At 41.7% G+C, this 20469-nt stretch overlaps 2 protein-coding genes across 2 annotated transcripts in view; both read right to left on the bottom strand.

Moving 5' to 3' along the window:
• The window catches only part of drd3 (dopamine receptor D3), a gene marked incomplete at both ends in the record, with an annotated part of 17541 nt that extends 12702 nt beyond the window's left edge, over nt 1–4839 (bottom strand). Inside the window, 2 exons of the mRNA XM_080020415.1 lie at nt 1–91; nt 4537–4839. The exon at nt 1–91 is cut by the window's left edge and continues 22 nt beyond it. Coding sequence (XP_079876541.1) covers nt 1–91; nt 4537–4839 — 394 coding nt within the window. The remainder of the gene's footprint in view (nt 92–4536) is intronic.
• A 12487-nt stretch (nt 4840–17326) lies between these two features.
• Nucleotides 17327–18584, bottom strand: LOC307245005 (thiosulfate sulfurtransferase/rhodanese-like domain-containing protein 3; the record flags this gene model as incomplete). Its single annotated transcript, XM_080020416.1, has 4 exons — nt 17327–17381; nt 17684–17846; nt 18054–18176; nt 18551–18584. 4 exons carry the CDS (start codon nt 18582–18584, stop codon nt 17327–17329), a joined length of 375 nt encoding a protein of 124 aa, XP_079876542.1.
• Nucleotides 18585–20469: the final 1885 nt, after the last annotated feature.

Genomic DNA, 20469 nt, shown 5'->3' on the forward strand with positions numbered 1-20469 from the left:
GGTTGAGGATGCTCGCCGTGCACATCATCACGTCCAGCGTGACGAAGATGTTGCAGTACAGCCGACTGAAGAGCCATGAGCCGCCAACCACCTGAAAACACGAAGTGACGACACCCCGCCCCCCACACACACACACACAAACACACACACAGCACAGCAACGTGTGAAGACAAAGTGAAGTACACACACGGAACCACATGATGCACCCACAACACGTCAAGCAAAGAGTTACAATTATCCTCAACGGGATTCAAACCACTGAAAAGGACACACACACACACACACACACACACACACACACACACACACACACACACACACACACACACACACACACACACACACACAGATAGATAGACCCTCCCGCTCAGACATTCCCTGAGGCAATATAATGCCTGGTAATAAACCATCTGACAAAGACAAATGGGTGCCGAGCTCCATGGTTCCAATTCCCCTCTTAAACCGAACCCTTGGTAGGTAGAGCAGCAGCTGGACACCACCAGGCAAACACATCCACCCAAATACACTCTCTCTCTCTCTCTCTCTCTTTCTTTCTCTCTCACACACACACACGCACACACACACACACACACACACACACACACACACACACACACACCAGAATCAGTCCCCCCCCCACGGGAAAGGCACAAATAAAGACACTATAGATACCATGCATGCTTTGTAGACATTTTTGATTGTCTTTTGCATAGATGCCAGGCATAACCATACGAACAGCAAAAAAGTGACCTTAACAAGAAGAAGAACAAAATGAAAAATGGGGGGATGGTCGGTAGTTCTTCTCCCATAAAGGTTAATTAAACACTCTTAAGGAATATAAAGTGTCTTTATTAAATCACGTTGTGTCAGTAAACAGTATGTTACTGTTTTGTTTACTAGTGCCTAATGTTTTAATGAGGGCATATTAATATTATAATCCTTGTGAGTGCCTGGCATCAATCCAAGTATCTTGGAGACTGATAGCCCCTAATTTTTCAAAGAGCCCCATAGGATTTTTATTTCTATTTGTTGCATCGAAAAAAAAAACACTCAGTTGCTTCTTTTCCTTTTTCTGAGTGACTGTTTAATGGACACAACACTTCACGGTGTCATGAGGTCAAACAATTTCATCATGGAGGACCTCCAAAACCTCCAACCTCCGCGTGTTAGTGAAATGTTTTACAGAAAATAGCTTCTTGTCTCCTTTCTTTTATTATTATTATTATTATTATTATTATTATTATTATTATTATTATTATTATTTATTTATTTATTTTTTATTATAAATATTTTATTTTATCTTTCATTTTTTGTAAATCTTTATTTATTTATTTAACTATTTATGTATTTACACATTTATTTATTTAACTTTGTTTATTTGTTTATGTATTTATTTATTTATGTATGTATTATAAATTATAGTATTTTCTTCCCTTGTCTTTTGCATAAACCAGAATTGGAAAAAAAAAAAAATCTAGGGGCTTTTTAGGACAAGTGGGATTCATGGCAGCTTCCATTCACGCCAGGTCATCAGTTTGCACGGCTGTGGCTCTTGTGAAGTAATGATTATCAGCATTGAATGGCCTCTCCACAGTGATTTAAGTGCTATGTTTCCTATTGAGTGACAGGTGGAATCAAGCCCACATGCAAAACAAACCACAACAGAGCGACAGTTCTAAAATCCCTCGCACTGTTAAAGCTAAGTATTTTACACCGAAATAAGGAGATTTACCGTTTAACCTCAAAAAATGCAGACGGTCAGAAAACTGGATTGGGAGCAGCTAAAAGCACCATGAATTGCGCATCAATTTGCACCTGCTGTCTGCGCCATTTAAGCATCCAATTCCCAAAAGATATTGCACAAATGACATGACAGCGCAAACACGGCTATAAAGTTTTGCTGCTGAGTGCAATTTGCCCTTGTTTTTGCAGCGTCTCATCGCAATTACTGATGTGGCAAAGTAAATAAGGGGAATTGTCTGGCGTCCCAGTGTGGCAGGGTTTGTGAATTGCACCTTATTTGCAACGAGGCCCATTTGCATAGAAAGGGGCCAATTTTGCACCAAACGTATGAATAATATCTGATTTAAACACCTGCAAACAGCACCTGGCAGCGCAGTTAGCGGTGCATTTCACCGTTTGCGGGTGCTTTGTGAATAAGACGCTCGCTTTTCCTGTTATTTGCTCTGGATTAGTGACCACAAAAGCCACGCAATCCCTTTGTGAATCCACCCCTCACATGTGTGATGATTGTTTTACGTTTTGTATTCAACATGGTCGACTGGTGACTGTGTTGGACTTGGCGACCTTGTCAAAATTTCCTCACTGTGGATGGAGTTTGAGTGATTGACTGGCAGATCAATTTTAGTGACTTATCACACACATGGGCACAATCCTAGATACTGTAGGACCATTTACATGAATAGATTAAATTGCCCCACAGCTCAAACCGATCACACGAGTGGAATGGATGAATCGAATGTCATAAATCACAGTGTGCGGTGTGTAGCATACATAACTAGATCAATGGTTATTTTGGGGGAATCAAAGGTATCAAACAATCTCAAATTGAAAAACAACCATGCAAAATTGGGTGCATCAAAAAAATGAATATAAAAATTCCCTCTACCGGTTTGGCGTTCTGCTTGCTTGACACATCGTCACTTGGCAATTTGTGGCTCGGGCAATTACTCAGAGCAAATTGAGTCATTATTAGTTAAAATTCAATATGTCCAAAGCAATTATTCATCATATGCATTAATAGTGAAGCAGTGTCCAAGCTCCCTTTCATTTTTATTCCAGCTCCCCCTCCTCCCCCATATCCACACAGCTGTCATGCGTAATAAGCTCTAAATGCCCCTCGTCGTCTATCTCATTCACTCCAGCTTTTACTTTTCCGAACATCCCTCTGTTCCCTTCCTCGACTTCCTGCACTTTGTTCCTGCGATCGTCGCCGTCGGCTCAGCCTGTGAAGTCTCGTGGCGGAAAACACTCACGTACGTATGATGTAAATATGTTCTGGGAAAATGGTTCTCTGGCAAACAGCCTCCTCAACATTCTCGTCCAGGTAAAGCATTAAAGTGGTGGATATTAAATGTACTCAAGTATGTAAAGCAAAATGTACTTGTTCAACATTGTGACCTCATTGTTCAATGTGGAGTCACGTTCCATCCTTGAGGTTTGCCCTCTACCTTCTAAGCTGAAAGCGCTCTCACCGTCGGCTCACACCAAGGCGAACAAACCCTGAACAACCCCTTGACTTTGGTTCCTACGAAACTTTTGTTCCCAAAATGGAGGAAAAGCTCATTGTCGCGGGAGTCCATTTCCCCCCATACTTTATGATGGATCGCTATTCATTTATAGAGATGTCATTTGATAAAAAGACGTAAGAAGCTTCAGGAGGAAGTTGGGATCCCCGGTGAGGTTATTAACCCGATGCACGGAAGGAAAAAGTCAAATCTCCATCTCTGTTGAAGTCAAGTTCTCGTGGAGACTGTCCCTAAAAAAGCTTTTTCCATCTGCAGTGTGATGTCACGTAGCACAAACCACATGGTCTAAACATGTCAATCTTTTTTGAGAAGTTAATCTTACCAGTATCAAAAAAACAACTTATATAATTTGGACTGTGTGTGTATCTACACACTCGCATACAGTACATCAACAAAGATAGAGACAGAAGCCTGCAATGTTTTGCGATTGAAGAAAATGGAAGGGGCACAAACAGAAGGGAGGGAAAGAAAGAGAGGAGGAGGAGTGGTGCAGGGGCAGCGGGAAGACACTTGATTTGTGGGGTGATGTTGCATATATGTATATATTAAATGTTATATTGTATTTTATAAATAAATATAAAAATAGCAGCGTCACTTGAAAATAAGTATATTTGAAAAACAACATCTAAATAAATGAATGCAGCTATGGGCACATGAATCTGTTTATACGCTGCTATGGCAACTATTCAGCGATGAGTTGAACAGTACCGCCCACAAGCGACAGCGATAGCTTCTGGTGTGAGTGTACGTAGACAGCTCTTTGGTGATTGAGTGTACTGTAACGTACAGTGACCGTATACTCATACCAGAATGGGTAGCTCAGTTAAATTTGAATGTTTATGAAGTGATTCCATCCAGTGCATGAAAGCCATTTTGGCAAAAAATATACAATTACAGACAAAAGTATTGCAGTAAAAGTAGGATATGTGCTTTGACGCATCCCCGACTACAGCATGGACTAAAGCAGAGTAGGAGGTAAGAGTACTCAGTTACTTCCCCCCCCCCCCCCCCCCGTGAAGCCACTCTGTGTCTCCTCACCCGGCGTGGGGAGTGGAGTTCTCTCATCCTCTCACCATCTCTCCAGCCACCTCTCCAGCCATTCCTCTCCATCGTCCCCATCCCTCTCTCCCAACCTCCCATTAAATCACTGTCTCTCTAGTGCACTTCCAAACTCATCAACAGAGGTGCCTTTTTGGGGAGAAACGCTCCCTGCTGATCCCTCCACTCACCTCGGGTGAACCGCCCCCCTCCCCTCCCAAACCCTCACCTCCAGGTAGACTGCCCAGGGCATGACCAGCGAGGCCACAAGCAGGTCTGCCACGGCCAGGCTGACCACCAGGTAGTTGGTGGTGGTCTGCAGCGAGCGCTCCCGCAGCACGGCCAGACAGACCAGCACGTTGCCGAAGACGATGGCCAGGATCAGCAGCGAGTAGAGCATGGCGTAGTAGTTGCGCTCTCCCTCCTCCGGCCCGGCTGCCCCGGCGCTCCCGTTCTCCCCCCCGCCCGCCCCGCTGTCCAGAAGCGGGTCCGAGTCGTTCCAGAAGCGCCCTGCGTTGATAAACGTCGCCATGGAGATGTCCCGGTGACATGGGAGAGGAGACGGATGCGAGACCTGGCGGCGGAGGAGAAGAGCGGAGAGCCTGATGGTTATCTCAACACATAACGCCCGCCCGCCCCTCGGCGTCCATATATACCAACATATGAACACACACATACACATATGCCTCCAATCTTGAGCGGGATGGGAGATTGGAAAGACGGCAGGAATAATAATGATCACCCGGAGAGCATCATTTCCTGACATGAGTGGCAGGTCAAAAGGTGCACGCTGAAATATTGGAAACAGTTATTTTTCCGCGGCACGCCAAATGACTTCCATTGACGTCTCCTGGGGGATCGACAGCCGCTTGGCTCCTTTCGGTAACAATGGCTGCCGGAGTCGTTCCGCCGAGATCTCTCAGTCTCCATCCACAGTGGATTGTGCTTGTGATTATTCCCATAAGCTCCACCATCACACACCACTTTACTTTAAGTAGCTCTCAGCATTAAGCCTCTGAGACGGCGGTAAAAACCAAAAGATGCGGCTGTAATGCAACGTTGACATTGTGCCTCTGGAAGGTATTTCAGGAAGGTCGGCTCATCGAGGAGATTTAGGTAATAAGTTTTTGCTGCTGTTATCCCGGCATTGAGCCCGGGTACAGCTCCTTGCACTCTGCGCTTTCGTTCATTTTTCACTGGTCCACACTGTCTCTGGCTGGACTCCAGACAGCAGCGTGGTACTGCTTTCACCTGAGTATGGACGGACTGCCCTCTTCCTCCTCCTCCTCCTCCTCTGTGCGAAAGCAAAGGAGATACCCGCACAACAGAGGGGAGTACTGCGCGACCTTGGTTGTGTCCGGGAGTTTTTTAAAGATTTCCACTCATCCACACATCTCTACTTGGCTCCACTCTGGCTGCAGTATCATGTGATTATCCACAAAGAAACCTCTATCCCACCTCATCCATTACAGTCCACCGTCCACCTCCGACTGTCCCATGACCTCCATTCCAGGCTGGTGACACCCCGCTTGGCCAAATTCAACTGAAGACGGACCCCATGGGAAAGTGTATGTTTTTGGAGAGTGGGAGCGAGAGATTGGACTAAAAAAACCCACCAACCACCCTCTGATATCCCTAACCCAGGGCCCTCCCTCGGCTGACTAAATATGACTGCAAAACATACATGTAGTTGAGGGGTTACATCACTACAACCTCCGTACACTGCCCACACAGTACTGTATACTGTAGCTCCACATGCACACACACACACACACACACACACACACACACACACACACACACACACACACACACACACACACTTCAACTTCAGAGAGCTCCTGGTACTTGCATGCTTTCCCACGACCACAGCTCAGAGTCATATACAACAACAAAATGAATAGGATGTCTAACTGTGCTGTGTGTAAATATTACCTTTTTTAACATGCAAATGAAATGTTAAGCGGACACCAGTCAGCAAATCCATTCTCTCGCACAGGAGTTGCAATCTGATACTCTTCTCCTCCCATTTCTTGCTTCTAAATAGAGGTGCAGAATGATTAAACAATGTCGCTTACGCTATCCTTTTACGCTCTCACATGCACAGTGCAAAATAAGTGATACAAGAAGAAACCCAGACGCATGCCTCCCCACCAATTAACACAGTGCAATCCTCCCAGAGGGGGAAAGAAATATGTTTTTTCGGGACTCAATCCTGCCTCTGTCACAACTCTGAAATGTCTCAAACAGATTCAGAGGCCCACACTTTTGGATGAACGGCCTGCTCACATCAGAAACTGCAACCCCACTAAGAAGCACATGATTACCACTGTAATCAATCAGTCAACCAGAGTAACAACAAAAGGGTCACACCCCTTTCCCATCCACACCCCAGTCCTCCCTTTCAATGTCTGTTCTGTTCAATGTTTTTTAATGTAATGTGCTGCTTGATCACATGTTTTTTTTTTACGCAATTCCTTGAATGAGCCCCTTGATAAGCCCCTTTGGTGTTTTTTGGGTTTCTCCTGCACATGTTTTCTTCTGTTTCTCATTTTTTCCTCTTTAACCCAAATTGTCCATACCGTCCATCCTGTACTTTTATATTTGCAAAAAAATAAACAACATTAAACTAAACTAAACCAAATAATATTGAGAGGGATCTCCAGTATACTGTTACGTATCACACAATGGGCTACAATTAGAATTTGATTTAGGGCAAATGAGCAGAATATCAAACCTATAGCCTGCAAAAGCCTGCGATGCAACTGTAACTAAATCTGCAGCATTCTAAACGGCATCCTTGTAAGCACATGCACACTCGGACGTGTCTCCATTAGTGAATAATAATGAAAAATCATTCCATGTTTGCGATAAAACGGATACATCGAAAACAATTGGGGTCAACCCAGTATCAGGTCGAATATCACAGACAGTAATTAATCCATAAGCGGAAAAGAGAGAGTCGACCCAAGCGGTACAAAACAGGGTCAAATTAGAACATCTGTGTACGTTTTTTTAATTTTGGGGAGGAATAATAATAATAATAATAATAATAATAATAATAATACAGTAATAACAGCAAACAAGGCAGAAAACCTACCTGTTTCTATTTTCCAGAGGAGGATTCATGAGGTGTCATTGCAGAATGCAGGTATTGAGGTAAAAGTTGCCCCGTCTGTGCAAAGCCCCTGCGAGGCGCACGGCAGCGCGCATCTCAGCGCGGAGCGTCCGGCGCAAAGACATGTATTCACGCACAGAGATGTTATTGTTGGAGAGGTTCTGTGCCGTGCGGCCACTTGGTCCCTTATCCGAACCCAGGGCAGGGAAGTAATTCCGCGCCACAGTCCTCCAGCTGGACAAAGTGTGGGGACGAGGCGGCAGCATCCTCCCTTTGAGCCTTCCATCAATCCGGTCCCCACTCGGGGGGGGGGGGGGGGGGCTTTTATTTTGAAGCTTCGCGCACTACTTGGGAGCAAAGTTTGAATGAAGACTTTATAAACCAAATTTTCGCTGTGGCTATATTGCAAATCATGTTAAATATATGTTTATATAACGTAAAAATGAACTTAACTTAAGTTAAGAGTTCAACAGTATATGTAAATATAGAATTGGGATAGGAGGAAATAAGTGTTAGGCTCTTGTATTATTTTTAATGGTTATTTCTGGTGTTTTATATCTATTGTGTCTTAAGTATCTGAAACGAAAAAAAAACAATTATTCAATGAATCAGTCCAATCGGTTATCAGTGGGGTGTTACTTATTGAATTACTTTCCACTGGAGGAAGTACTCAGGTCATTTATTTCAGTAAAAACACAAAATCCCTGACAGCAAATAACCCAGGTAAAAGTGGAAGTACCACGTTGAAAATTCTACTTAAATAGAAGCATGGTCTTTAATAACAGTTAAAAAAAGGGAAATCTTAAAAGATCCGTGAAATCCTCAACATAATCTTCAAAGACCGGGGCATGAGAGGTTAAAGTTGGACCGGTCCAGTGAGCTGTGGGGGAAATGAGACAATCGGCCAAATGAACAACCGGCCAAATGAGCCAAGGTGCCAGTAAACCCAACCTGACTGCCTTTCATATGCAATCCGCATGAGCACAGATAATCTGGTCAGATATCCCCTCAAAAACATGTTTTGTTTATTTTGTTGTATATATATATATATATATATATATATATATATATATATATATATATATATATATATATATATATATATTTAGCTATTGCAAATAGGGTTTCAGAATAAGTGAATCAATGACAACATGAATGCATATATATATATATATATATATATATATATATATATATATATATATATATATATATATATATATATATATATGTTTCTTTTCATCTTGATATCTTGATCAATAATGCATTCAGTTTCCCTTGTGCTCCTCTTGGGAATTTATTGAGTTTCAGCCCTGTTGGTGCCGAGTTGGACTTCAGTCTGGGACTTGATCTCACTCGGGGTGGTCTTGAATACAAGGCTGGTATAAAAACAACGTTTATTGAACAACGTTTTCAGTGGGCCTGACATTTCGGAAAGTGAATGTGAAGGATATTTAGAAATTTTGGAAGAAACATTCAAATTCACCCCAAATAGGACAGCATATATATATATATATATATCATTCCCCTCATGTAGCATGATGATAAGGCACAGCTCCACCTGGGCTGACCTACACGCACAGACACACACACGTGCACACCCGCACACACACACACACACACACACACACACACACACACACACACACACACACACACACACACACACACACACACACACACACACACACACACATCGGTGTGATGAAGGGCGTTCGGTGCCCTTGCAGCTGTCGTCCCTTCGAATGAAGGATCCACTGACATTGTATAACTTCTGTTCTGGGGCTGAAGGCCACTCAGGTGGCGACTCGAACACAAGTCATGAAAATGGGTAGTTTTGTAAAAATGTAATCTGAAACTCTGCTGCCATCTATTGGTCAAAATGTGCATTTCAAAATGAAGGATAATGTAACTCTAACTCTTTTAAACGCTTCTTTCTCAAACAGCGTCTTCAGAATTGCTTCCAGTATATTGTTTGCATTCATTTTCATCATTGTAGCGTGTTTGAAGTACAATAATTTAAAGCAACATGTCCTGCACTCAGACAGGTTGTTAACAGGAATCCACCTGATCCATACACAGTAGGCCACACTTAAATAGAATGACTTAATAAAATGTTGAGGTGTCTTGGAATGAGTGCCGTCCCAAGACTGTACCCATTGTAGAAGATAATCATTAACAGACGGTGCCAGGGGTGCCACGAGAGAGAGAGAGAGAGAGAGAGAGAGAGAGAGCCCATTGTCAGGGGTCCCGGTGAAAAGGGAGGTGAAAATGTGAACGGTGACCTATGTAGGGCAATCAGATGGTCAACGTTGTCTCTGGTTAAGCATAAAAGCACCTGCCTGAGTTTCATTCGACAGAGAATCCATACGGCTCGGTTCTCTCCTAGACGTCCATGGCAAGTCTAGTCTGATGCTGTTTGTTTGTAATAAACCTATTATTTTACTCAAGTCAGCTTCAGCGGTCACTCCTTCTTCATCAACACATCAAACTCATCAAGAAACTACAAAGTGGCGTGACAAACTAGGATCTGTTGGGCCTCACTTGCCGATGCTGCCTGCTCCAGCGAATTACCATTTAAAAAAACCTAAGGGTGAGTGTTACCTCACAAAATTGAGCTGTGTGGTTCTTGAAAGATGAAAAATAAATTTTGAGGAAAAAATGGGGAAAAGCAGGGCTGAACCAGCCTAAGAGAATGAGTGCACATCGAACATGCATGCTGAAGGAATCTGATTAAAAGGATCATTTGTGGAAAGTATGGCCAAAGTGAAAATCTTGATGAAATTAGAAAAGTATACATTTGATGTTAAGTACAAAGTTAAGCACTGTTGAAATTTTTGGAGAATCGGATGTGCTGCTGAACAGACATGTCTTTTTCCTTTTGGGGTGTGAGTGTGCCTGTGTGGATGTGTATGAGTGTGCTGGCTAAAGAGGTGAGAAGAGATTTCTGTATTGTTCGTATATATGTATAAATGATATATATAATACATGGATTATTAAATAGGTATACATATGTGGTGAGCAGTTAAATAATACATAAAAAAAAAAATATTTCTTGCCCCTTTAAGTGATAAATATATATGAGCCTGTTTACGGACTTTGTAAAGCTGATAATAATTATATATGAGCCTTTTTCTTTAAGGACCTTTGATACATTTGATAAAGGATATGAACCTTCACAGGACTTTATATATTTGATAACAAATTGAGCCTTCTTGAGCAAAGGACTAGAATCACCAGAAACAATCTGCCTACACATGCATGTACACATTCAGAAAATAAAAGAAAATCTCCTGCTCTGAATTATGGGTAGGATTTGTGGATTGTTTGGTTGGTGTGTGAGTTTTTTCTTTTTGTGCTTGGAGTGTGTGTGACAGTGCTTGCTGTGAGTGATTTTGGTTAAAGGAGCAGATAGTCTTGATGAAATAGAAGGAAAAGCTGGGTTTTTGATGCAAGAAAAGAGGTTTTGTGTTTCGGCTGCTGAGTGAAAGGAACCAGCTTTGATTTATGAGTGGCTGTGCGTGGCTGCATTAGGCTGGGCTGTTCCGACCGGGAGCTAAAACTGGATGTTCGCTCGCTGACGACCAGTGCAAACTGGAAGTTGTGCCTAAATTTAAGAGGTGGAGCAAGGGGTGGTGCTTCATACAGAATGGAACTTAGTTGACTCCTCCTGACAAGAGGGGCTGAGAAGAAGCCCCCTCCTCTCTCTCTCCTTTCTTAGTAAGATAGAAGAAAATAAATAAATAAATAAATAAATGAATATTAAAATAAAATAAAATAAAATAAATAAAAATGAAAAAAAATTCAATAGGAATATAGAAGAAAAATAATTAATTAGAAGTGATATTAGATTGACTAATGTACTCTTTAGATTTAAATGCGTCGTATGAATAAAAGTAAACATTGCTTTATTTCAAATGTGTGAGAAATACAAAAGCTGATAATGTATGTCTCATTGAATTGTATTAGAGTATGTATAAGAATTTAGAGTGGTCTTAAGACACTAAACTCTTGTGGTGTTCTTTTTGTTTTTTCTTTCTTCCTCTCTTTTACTTTGCTGAGTGAAAGCTGGGGGAAAGACAGAGAAGATGGAATGAGTCTGAATTGGATCATCCAAGGGGCAGATGACAAGACATCTGGCAGTTCTTCACAGACACTGGGAGCTTGCGGATGACAACGCATAGAAATTCTGAATCCCGTGAATCAGGCCAGTGCGGTTTATCCACAAACTCTTTTCAATAGACACCTGCATTTACCTATATGTGTGTACATCTAGTTATAACCTACATGATTGCTTGTTCTCACATATAGGATTACAGTAGTTATTTTTCTTATATTGTGTTTGAAATTAGTTAGTAAGAGACTTGGCAAGGGACTGACTAATCAAGGCATTCGCCTCATTAATGGAGTATTATTGATTTGATTGATCACATGCGGAAAAACTGATTTGATTTAAATACGGTTGAGTGCTGTGAATATTGGTTTCATTATCTGAGTATGGTTTACCTTGATTGAGGCTGTGTTGAGAGTGAACATTGATAGACATTTTGATAATTTAAGATAAATGAGTATGATCAGATGTATCAGATCATGAACAATTGAAGTTGCTTTCAAAAGTAGGAGGCTATTGGTCTCCTTTGGGTTTGGTAAATTCAGTTGTTTTTGGTTGAGTGTGATTACACGGTGCTTTATAAATAATTTTTAAATAAATCAATTTGATTTACGATAAAATAAAGGGATACAAAAATTACAAAAGTAATCACTCCTATTGATGTAGTGCAAAAGAATAATCCTCTTATTAAAGATATTGCAAAATTATCAGGAAAATGGAGCAAGCGGTGGCCTGACATTGAACAAACATGGCCAGCTGAAGGAAACCTTAACCTCGATGTGATTAAAACAATGCAGGTGCTTGTGTCCACATATTAAGTAAATCAAAGAAAGGAAAAAGAGGAAAGAGATGCACGGAGAAAAGACAAACAGAACTTGGCATTCTGCAGCTGTTCGTAAAGGAGGGACGGACATGGTTCGAAGCTGCAAAGGAAAAAAGAGAACAAAGTAGACAAGAAATAAAGAAAAATGAAAAGGAAGCAGAAAATTGATGGAGAAGATTACCGCACCCTTTTCACATACAGCATCTGTAAAGAAGGGCCCGCCTTATGAGAAGGAGGTAAAGTGCACTGATGTTTATCCCCAGCTCCCAGTGATGACAACGGAGGGCAACTATCTCTTCAAAGATGAGGATGAACAAATAATAGAGATGGGCAAGGCTACCACAACCATAAAGATGTATCCGAGCTCCAACAGTACCAAGAGAAGGAACTGTTTGGGAAGCAGACAACAAGTCAGAAGCCTGGAAATAGGAGAAGAGAGTGTGAGTGACTCAGACGAAGCTATAGGAGGGTACCACCTAGCAGTCAGACGGTTGTTGGCTAAAGTGGAGGAAAAAGGAGCATGACCGGAAGGAACAGACCAGAAGACTCTCAGAAAACTCAACCAAATACAGTTGGGGGATAAGAAGAATGAGGAGAAGAAGGCCAGAGAGAAGGTTTATAGATGAGCAGAACAGAAGGAATTTTAGTTAGATAATGAACTGCAGCGCCCCTAAGGGGAGCACCGAAATAAGAGGATTCTTGCTGGTGGAATGAGGAAGTAAAGGAGCAGCTATGAAGATAAACACTGATGATTAACTTGATAAAGAGCGTGACATTGAGAAAAGTGTGCCACATATGACTTTAATGGGGGCTGAAGGATTTGAGCGGAAGCATATAGGAGAAATGATGGAAGAAGCTGCGTACGTCAAGGGTTACTCAAGTTATCAAAGCAGCGGATGAGGCTGCAAAAGCAGTTACAGGAGCAAACAAAGCAGGCAAAGTTTTTCTTGTCACCCATGAAGTGGACTTGGAAAATAAAATCACGCTCAGAGATGTGATCTTGATGCAAGAAGCGGCGTCAGCCATAGATAAACAATTATTGTTGGACCGAGGGGCCACACAAGATTCTGCTGGTCTGTGGAGAAATCATTAAGGATTGATGGTAGCACCCCCGACCTACTAGGTCTGATGATACAGGAAGCACATGGGTTAGCCCATGTTGCAAGGGGGGAGGTAAGAAGAAAAATCACAAAAGGGTATGGTTTTTGGGCACCGTACCTGCTTGCGCAAATTGATTATGTCATAAGCAGATGTACAATCGGTCTTAAAAAACAATGTTCCGAGGGGTGTGAAGAGTCCACCCAGTCAAATTCCAACTCCGACGGGCCCCATGTGTGAGTTGGTTGTGGATTTTGTTGACATGATAAGACCAGTAGGAGGTAAAACATACATGTTAGTCATCGTGGATAGATTTTCTCGGGGGACTGAAGCATGTCCAACCAAGCGTAAAGATGCTCAGTCAGTTGCCAAGCCAAGTTCTTGTGTCGTGAGGTCATAAGCAGGTGGGGACTTCTAGATCGCATATCTTCAGATAATGCGAAAGAGTTTGTGTATAAAACCGTAAAATTAATTCTGCAAAAATTGGGAATCAAACAACGTCTAGGAAATGTTTATCATCCGCAAAGCCAAGGTGTTTGTGAAAAATTGAATGGTGTGCTGAAAAATCGCATTGTTAAAATCTGTCAGCATACAGGACTGAATTGGGCAGAGGCACTTCCGTTGGCATTAATGGTGTGTAGTTAGGAGCTAACACTTGTAGAGAAATATCCATTCTGAATATTTCATTCCGTCATAGACTCAAGTCTATTTTAAACTGAGAAAATGCATGGACAAAGACGGGAAAAGGAAAATGTAATCATATATTGGAATAATGTTAAAGTGTAATGCAAAAGCGAAATTATTATACTGTATTTGATGTGCGTGCAAGATACTGGCTGGTGAATTTTTCTTTCAGGACCAGGCTGAGGGTGGCTGTGTCCAGAGATCCTAACAGCCTAATGGACTTGAACACTCAAACATGGACATTCAAGAATGGAGGATGAAAATGGACGACGGACCCTGAATGAGGACATCATGATCAGGAGTGTCGAGTGAAATAGCATTGAAGATTGATGGTGTTAAAAAGCAACAGTTTAATACATCCATATGTGTTATGCAGGTTTTTATAATATTGGAGTTTGTTTATTACAATGTAACCTGTATTATTGATGAAAAGTCTGTACTCTATAGTAGATATTTTTAGGAAGACATATTACTTTGATTTAGTATTGTTTTCTTTGAAGTTTTCTGTAACAGGGTGAAATGGATATATTGGGACCTCAGGTGTTTTCTTTTTTTGCAGGGTTTTGAGGGACATTGGTAATAGGCAGGGACAGGTTCACTGGAGAGTCCGATGGGTCGACCAGCCTGACTTTGGACAAAATTTTTGATTTATTTCTGAGGTTCTGAATGTATGCATTTATATGTAACATCCTGTACAGTTTTCTTCTTCTTTGCGGTTAATTGATTTGGAGTGTAATAGGTGGTTGCCGAGGGCAGAGGAACCGTGAGAGAATTTTCCTGTCTTGATGTCTTGTTTGATGAAAGAACTCAGAAAGGAAGCTGCCAGATGGGTTTTTCGCTCTCACACTCTACAAATTGATTGCATTGCTATGACTAAGCATGTTCAGAAGGGTATATTATAATCAGTTTGTTTGTTAGTATGTGATTCCTATTAAGCCAATTAATGTCGTAAGTTCAATGACTCTTATCTCTGTCGAGACTTTGTGTAGTCTCGAAGGGGGAAAATATGAGGTGTCTTGGAATGAGTGGCGTCCCAAGACAGCCCCCATTGTAGAAGATAATTATTAACAGACGCTGCCAGGGGTCTCGAGAGAGAGAGCCCATTGTCAGGGGTCCTGGTGAAAAGGGAGGTGAATTGTGAACGGTGACCGATGTAGGGGAATCAGATGGTCAACGTTGTCTCTGGTTTAGCATAAAAGCACCTGCCCAGGTTTCATTCGACAGAGAATCCATCCGGCTCGGTTCTCTCCTAGATGTCCATGGCAAGTCTAGTCTGATGCTGTTCTTTTGTAATAAACATATTATTTTACTCAAGTCAGCGTCAGCGGTCACTCCTTCTTCATCAACATATCAAATTCATCAAGAAACTACAATATGCAAATAAAAAGTACCAACTGTACATTCTGGCGAAGATGCATGTTTTCCATGTTCACTCCTCTCTAAATAACTACGTCGTCCACATTGTTGAAAGGACATAGGGTTTCACACAATACCTTACTTTCTGGCTTCGAAAAAACTTCTTTCTGTCCAGCACTTCCTTTCTGCGAAGGCCACAACTAGATATTCTCCGTTTGTTCATCTGCCAGTTGTTTTCAAATATGAATGCAGAGCTTTGCACGGGGCAAATCCAAAACACAGCAACCTGAGCTTCTGTTCTTACGGCCTAACTTGACTGCAAACTAAGACGTACGTGCCATTTGATGTGCTGCTTAGTGGTGGGGACAGGCACTAACAAAGAAGGAAAAAACATTTGAATACCCGTGGAACAGCTTTTCAGTGTGGCAAGGGAAATGCCAGGAAAAAAAATATGCAAACAATGTGTCATTAATTGAAAGGGGAAAATCTGAATATTCATTCAGACTTTAAATTAAATAAATAACGTGATAAAAATAACCGCTCAAAACATCCGTTTGAGTGGCTTAAAAGCAACCAAAATTTTATTTTAATTCCAAGCAGCTCAAAACAAATTTGTGTTTAAAGGTTAAGGTAGATGGAGTGAGCTTACTGGTTTCAAAGCAAACATTTCCACATGAGTGGAACAGTCCAAGGAGGCAGGCACAAAACAAGGTGTTCTCAAAGGGAAATGAGATATTATATAAGATAAATAATTCCTTCTGATGTTTGCGAAGAGGATTTGGAACTGGGGGATAGTTCAGTGCACAGCCAAACTATTTTGAACCGCTAGTCTATCATAACCCATAGAAAAACAAACCAAGAAGGGCAAGTCGGAAACCAGCTTGGATACTTCTCGTTTGAGAGTTTTCCCACTTTGTTGAAAGGTCGTCCAGTGTTTGAACTTTACAAAGCATTCTCGAGAGCGGTTTTGCCTTTTTCCCCACACAACGTACTTCCCACGCGATTATTGCACAAGCCTGTTCCACCACATCCATGCTGTGGCAGTTCTTTGATCAACCACTACCACTTCTTACCATCTTAAGGACGCATGGAGTTTGGAATTAGTCTCTTAAATCTAGACACAAGCTCTAAAGTCGAATTACATCTATAGCTTAATTAATGCCAGACTTCAACACATTTTAGCTCAGTTACATGCAATACCTCTTGCATGTTTGTATTTTAGAAAATTCCTTAAATAAAAAAATTAAAAAGGCTGTCAAATGTGCTGTGGGGGAGAAATCAGCAGATTGGGTTATTTATGTCAACACCAAAAGTCACCTTGCGATATGATATGACAGTTTAATGTTTAGAGACGACAAATTTCACACAAATAAATGATTATACCTCCAAGGACATTCATTATAACTGATGAGTATGATACAGTGATGACACTGAACCCCATTGTTTGTCAATGCTGTTCTGTAAAAAGCTCCGTTCCACACCACTGGTGATGCACTTAATAAATCAAATGTCTTCATTTTTAAGTCATTTTCTATTAAAAATATATGATGTTACTTGTTTTGATAGATTTCTGCTTTTTTCAAATCAAGATTCAAGATTCAAGAGGTTTATTTGTCACATACATATACTGTACATACTTCCATACATATATGCAGTGAAATGTCATATTGTCGTAATCTGCTACAGCAACATGATTACATCCCTATATAAGGCCCCTCATATAACCTATTCAAATGTAATCTTTATTTGAGCCATAAAGTGGTTGACAAGAAAAGCACGGCTGGAACAGAGCTCCGATCTTTGACCCTACGTGGTTTTTAGGTGTTGAATTATTTTCCTTCATGAGTAACCCACTCACTGTATCCTCCTTTAAAATGCCTTGCCCTGGGGAAAAAAGAGCAGGATAAAGAAGCTGCATTAATTACACTTTTTCTGTATTCTCATAGGTCCTCCAAGCTGAAACATTACTAAACACTACTTGCATCGATACTAAACTTCAAGAGCAATGTCAGTTTAATCATTTATTTACTTATTATGTCCTCTGTACCCTAATCACTCTCAACCTTGGTAATAAAGCGTAGACGTCTAATCTCATCATCTCCCACGGTTTATAGATCCAATAATCGTTGAATATTAATTAATTTAATGATTGTGAATATCTGATGGTGCAGAAAGCAATAGTTCACCTATTGAATCCCAGCTGATGGACAACGTCCAGTGCTTTGGCGCTTCTGTTCCCGCTTCGGCAGTAGAACACAATGTTGTTATCATCTTTTCCCGGAGCTTCCACTTGAAATATCAGCTTGAAGTCTTTGGGACTCAGCTTCAGAGATTCCCCCAGATGGTCCACTAAAATGCACACACACACACACACACACACACACACACACACACACACACACACACACACACACACACACACACACACACACACACACACACACACACACACACACATACACACACACACACACACACACGGCTGAAATGAGCACAACCTGCGCAGCATTCCTGTACGGAGGCATATGTGTGTGTATTAAAAGGGAAAGCCCTTACAGGGAATACTGGTGGAATGTGGAATGTGTCCATCCCGGAATTCATCAGGACTTCGGACGTCAAATAGTTGGACATTGTGGCTTGACAACATTGTTTTCAGCTGCTGGTACGTCACCACAGAGTCTAAAAGAGACATTTGATATGAATGACAAAGGGATAAAAAATAATACACACACACACACACACAGACACACACAGACACACATATATATTTATATATATACACACATATATTTATTTATTTATTTATTTATTCTTCTATTTAAACATATGTATTTTTTTCCAGCACTGACGACTCCCTTTCACACATAGTTCCCAGTTAATTACAGAGGTAACCTTTCCGGCACTGCTACTGATTGTTACTATTCAGACGTGCTGCTGCATTCTGGAACATTTCCGTCTTGCGCCTTTTCACACGTGCCGTGATAATGCCGGAACAGATGGGGCAAAGGCACAGTGAAGTCACCCGGTGCGGCCCCGTTCCGCACCCCACGCACCTGAGCGCGACAGCCGGGGCTGCAGCGCACGCATCTCACTCACTTGAGCACACAGAGGGTGGATGTGGACGTAGCACGCAAATACAAATAAATATGCCTATGAAATAAATCCTGAAAAAATAAACGACGCAATACATATAGAAATGAGTAGATATACGCCCGGCGGACCAGGCGGAGTCGGTGGTGCGCCCTGGCCCCCCCACACGCGCCGGGCGAGGTGGGGGCTTCTGATCTTTCATTCCGATTCATGGGACCTTTCATTCCGATTCATGGGATCTTTCATTCCGATTCATGGGATCTTTCATTCCGATTCATGGGATCTTTCATTCCGATTCATGGGATCTTTCATTCCGATTCATGGGATCTTTCATTCCGATTCATGGGATCTTTCATTCCGATTCATGGGATCTTTCATTCCGATTCATGGGATCTTTCATTCCGATTCATGGGATCTTTCATTCCGATTCATGGGATCTTTCATTCCGATTCATGGGATCTTTCATCACTTTCGTGAGACCCTCCGACTCCTTTGCGAAGTTGCCATTTTCAGCCACGCAAAATGAGAAGGCGAGACTCCCGCAGTGCACACCGCAGCAGTGGTGCAGGTGCACGCCCGCTCCCACTCCCATTTCGGAGAAGCGCACCCGTTCGTTTTTTATTTTTTACGTTTTGAATGGGCTTTTTTGTAAAACAGCAACGTTTTTAAAGAGCGTTTTGAATGGACCATTACAAAAAATAGATATCTTACTGTTGACACGGAGAACACGGAGACAGTCGGTTTTTTAAGTCGGCACATTTTAACATCCCTATTTACTTACATGTGTTTAAATGGCGTAAATGGACTGTAAATCCCAATAAAAAAAAATATGGTAATCATATATTCTTCGGGAGACAGGTGGGTGGAGTGTGCGTTGAGGGATGCGGCGCAGTGGACTCCTCAGCGGAGCCGACCGCAGCTTCCCCAACGCCGACCCCAATTCATTAAAGTCGGTTGGAAGCCGCAGTCGACTCCTCGGAAAACACATACACATCCCGTCTAGATGTGATATAATAATGTAACAATAATAACAACAACAATAACAACAACAACAATAATAACAATAATATAACAATATTAATAACAATACTACTAACAAAAATAATAATAATAATACAACAACAACAACGATATATTACTACTACTACGACTACTACTACTACTACTAATAATAATAATAATCTGTAGAATTTAGGGACAGTGCAAATAATGCTGTATTAGATTGTGTTAAATCAGGGCACTGGATATGACCAGTACTTTTACTTTTAATGCTTGTAGTACATTTAAGGGCCAGTAGTCATACACTTTTACATCAGTAGAAAGGTAAATGTGTTACTTTAATTAAGAGTAGTTCAGGCTGACTGGCAGTATTACATCACTGCACATATTCTTAACTTCAATTCGATCAAATATCAGTAACGTGTCCGTACAATGTGCGTCACAGAGTGGAGTTGACAGACTTTAGGAACTGGAAATTCACACTTAAGTCCCACAAAGAGCGGGTGTCTCACCGAGCCGTGATGGGGATGTTCCAAATCCACGCGTGATGGGAGACCCGAGGTTCACTCGCACCACTTGGCGTAGGGCTGGTGCCAGCGCACGGGACAACATAACGACAGAGCGCAGGTATGAACATTGACACCTAAGACAGGTGGCGGCTTCTTATCCATCTTCTTCTTATTCTTCTTTTGGGGTTTTAATGGCATCTCGTATCCCTGGTGTTACTGCCATCTAGTGCACTAAATTCACTCCTGCAGTGTCCAGATTTTTCTTCTCAATCCTGTTGCTGACTGGACACTTCCTGTCTGGTCCACTCCCACCACACTCCAGTTTGCCCTTTGACCCTGCTCCTGTAAGTCCCGATCTTTCCATTCCCTCCATC

Source organism: Zeus faber, assembly GCF_960531495.2.
Source record: "Zeus faber genome assembly, chromosome: 19".
Taxonomy (NCBI): Eukaryota; Metazoa; Chordata; class Actinopteri; order Zeiformes; family Zeidae; genus Zeus; species Zeus faber.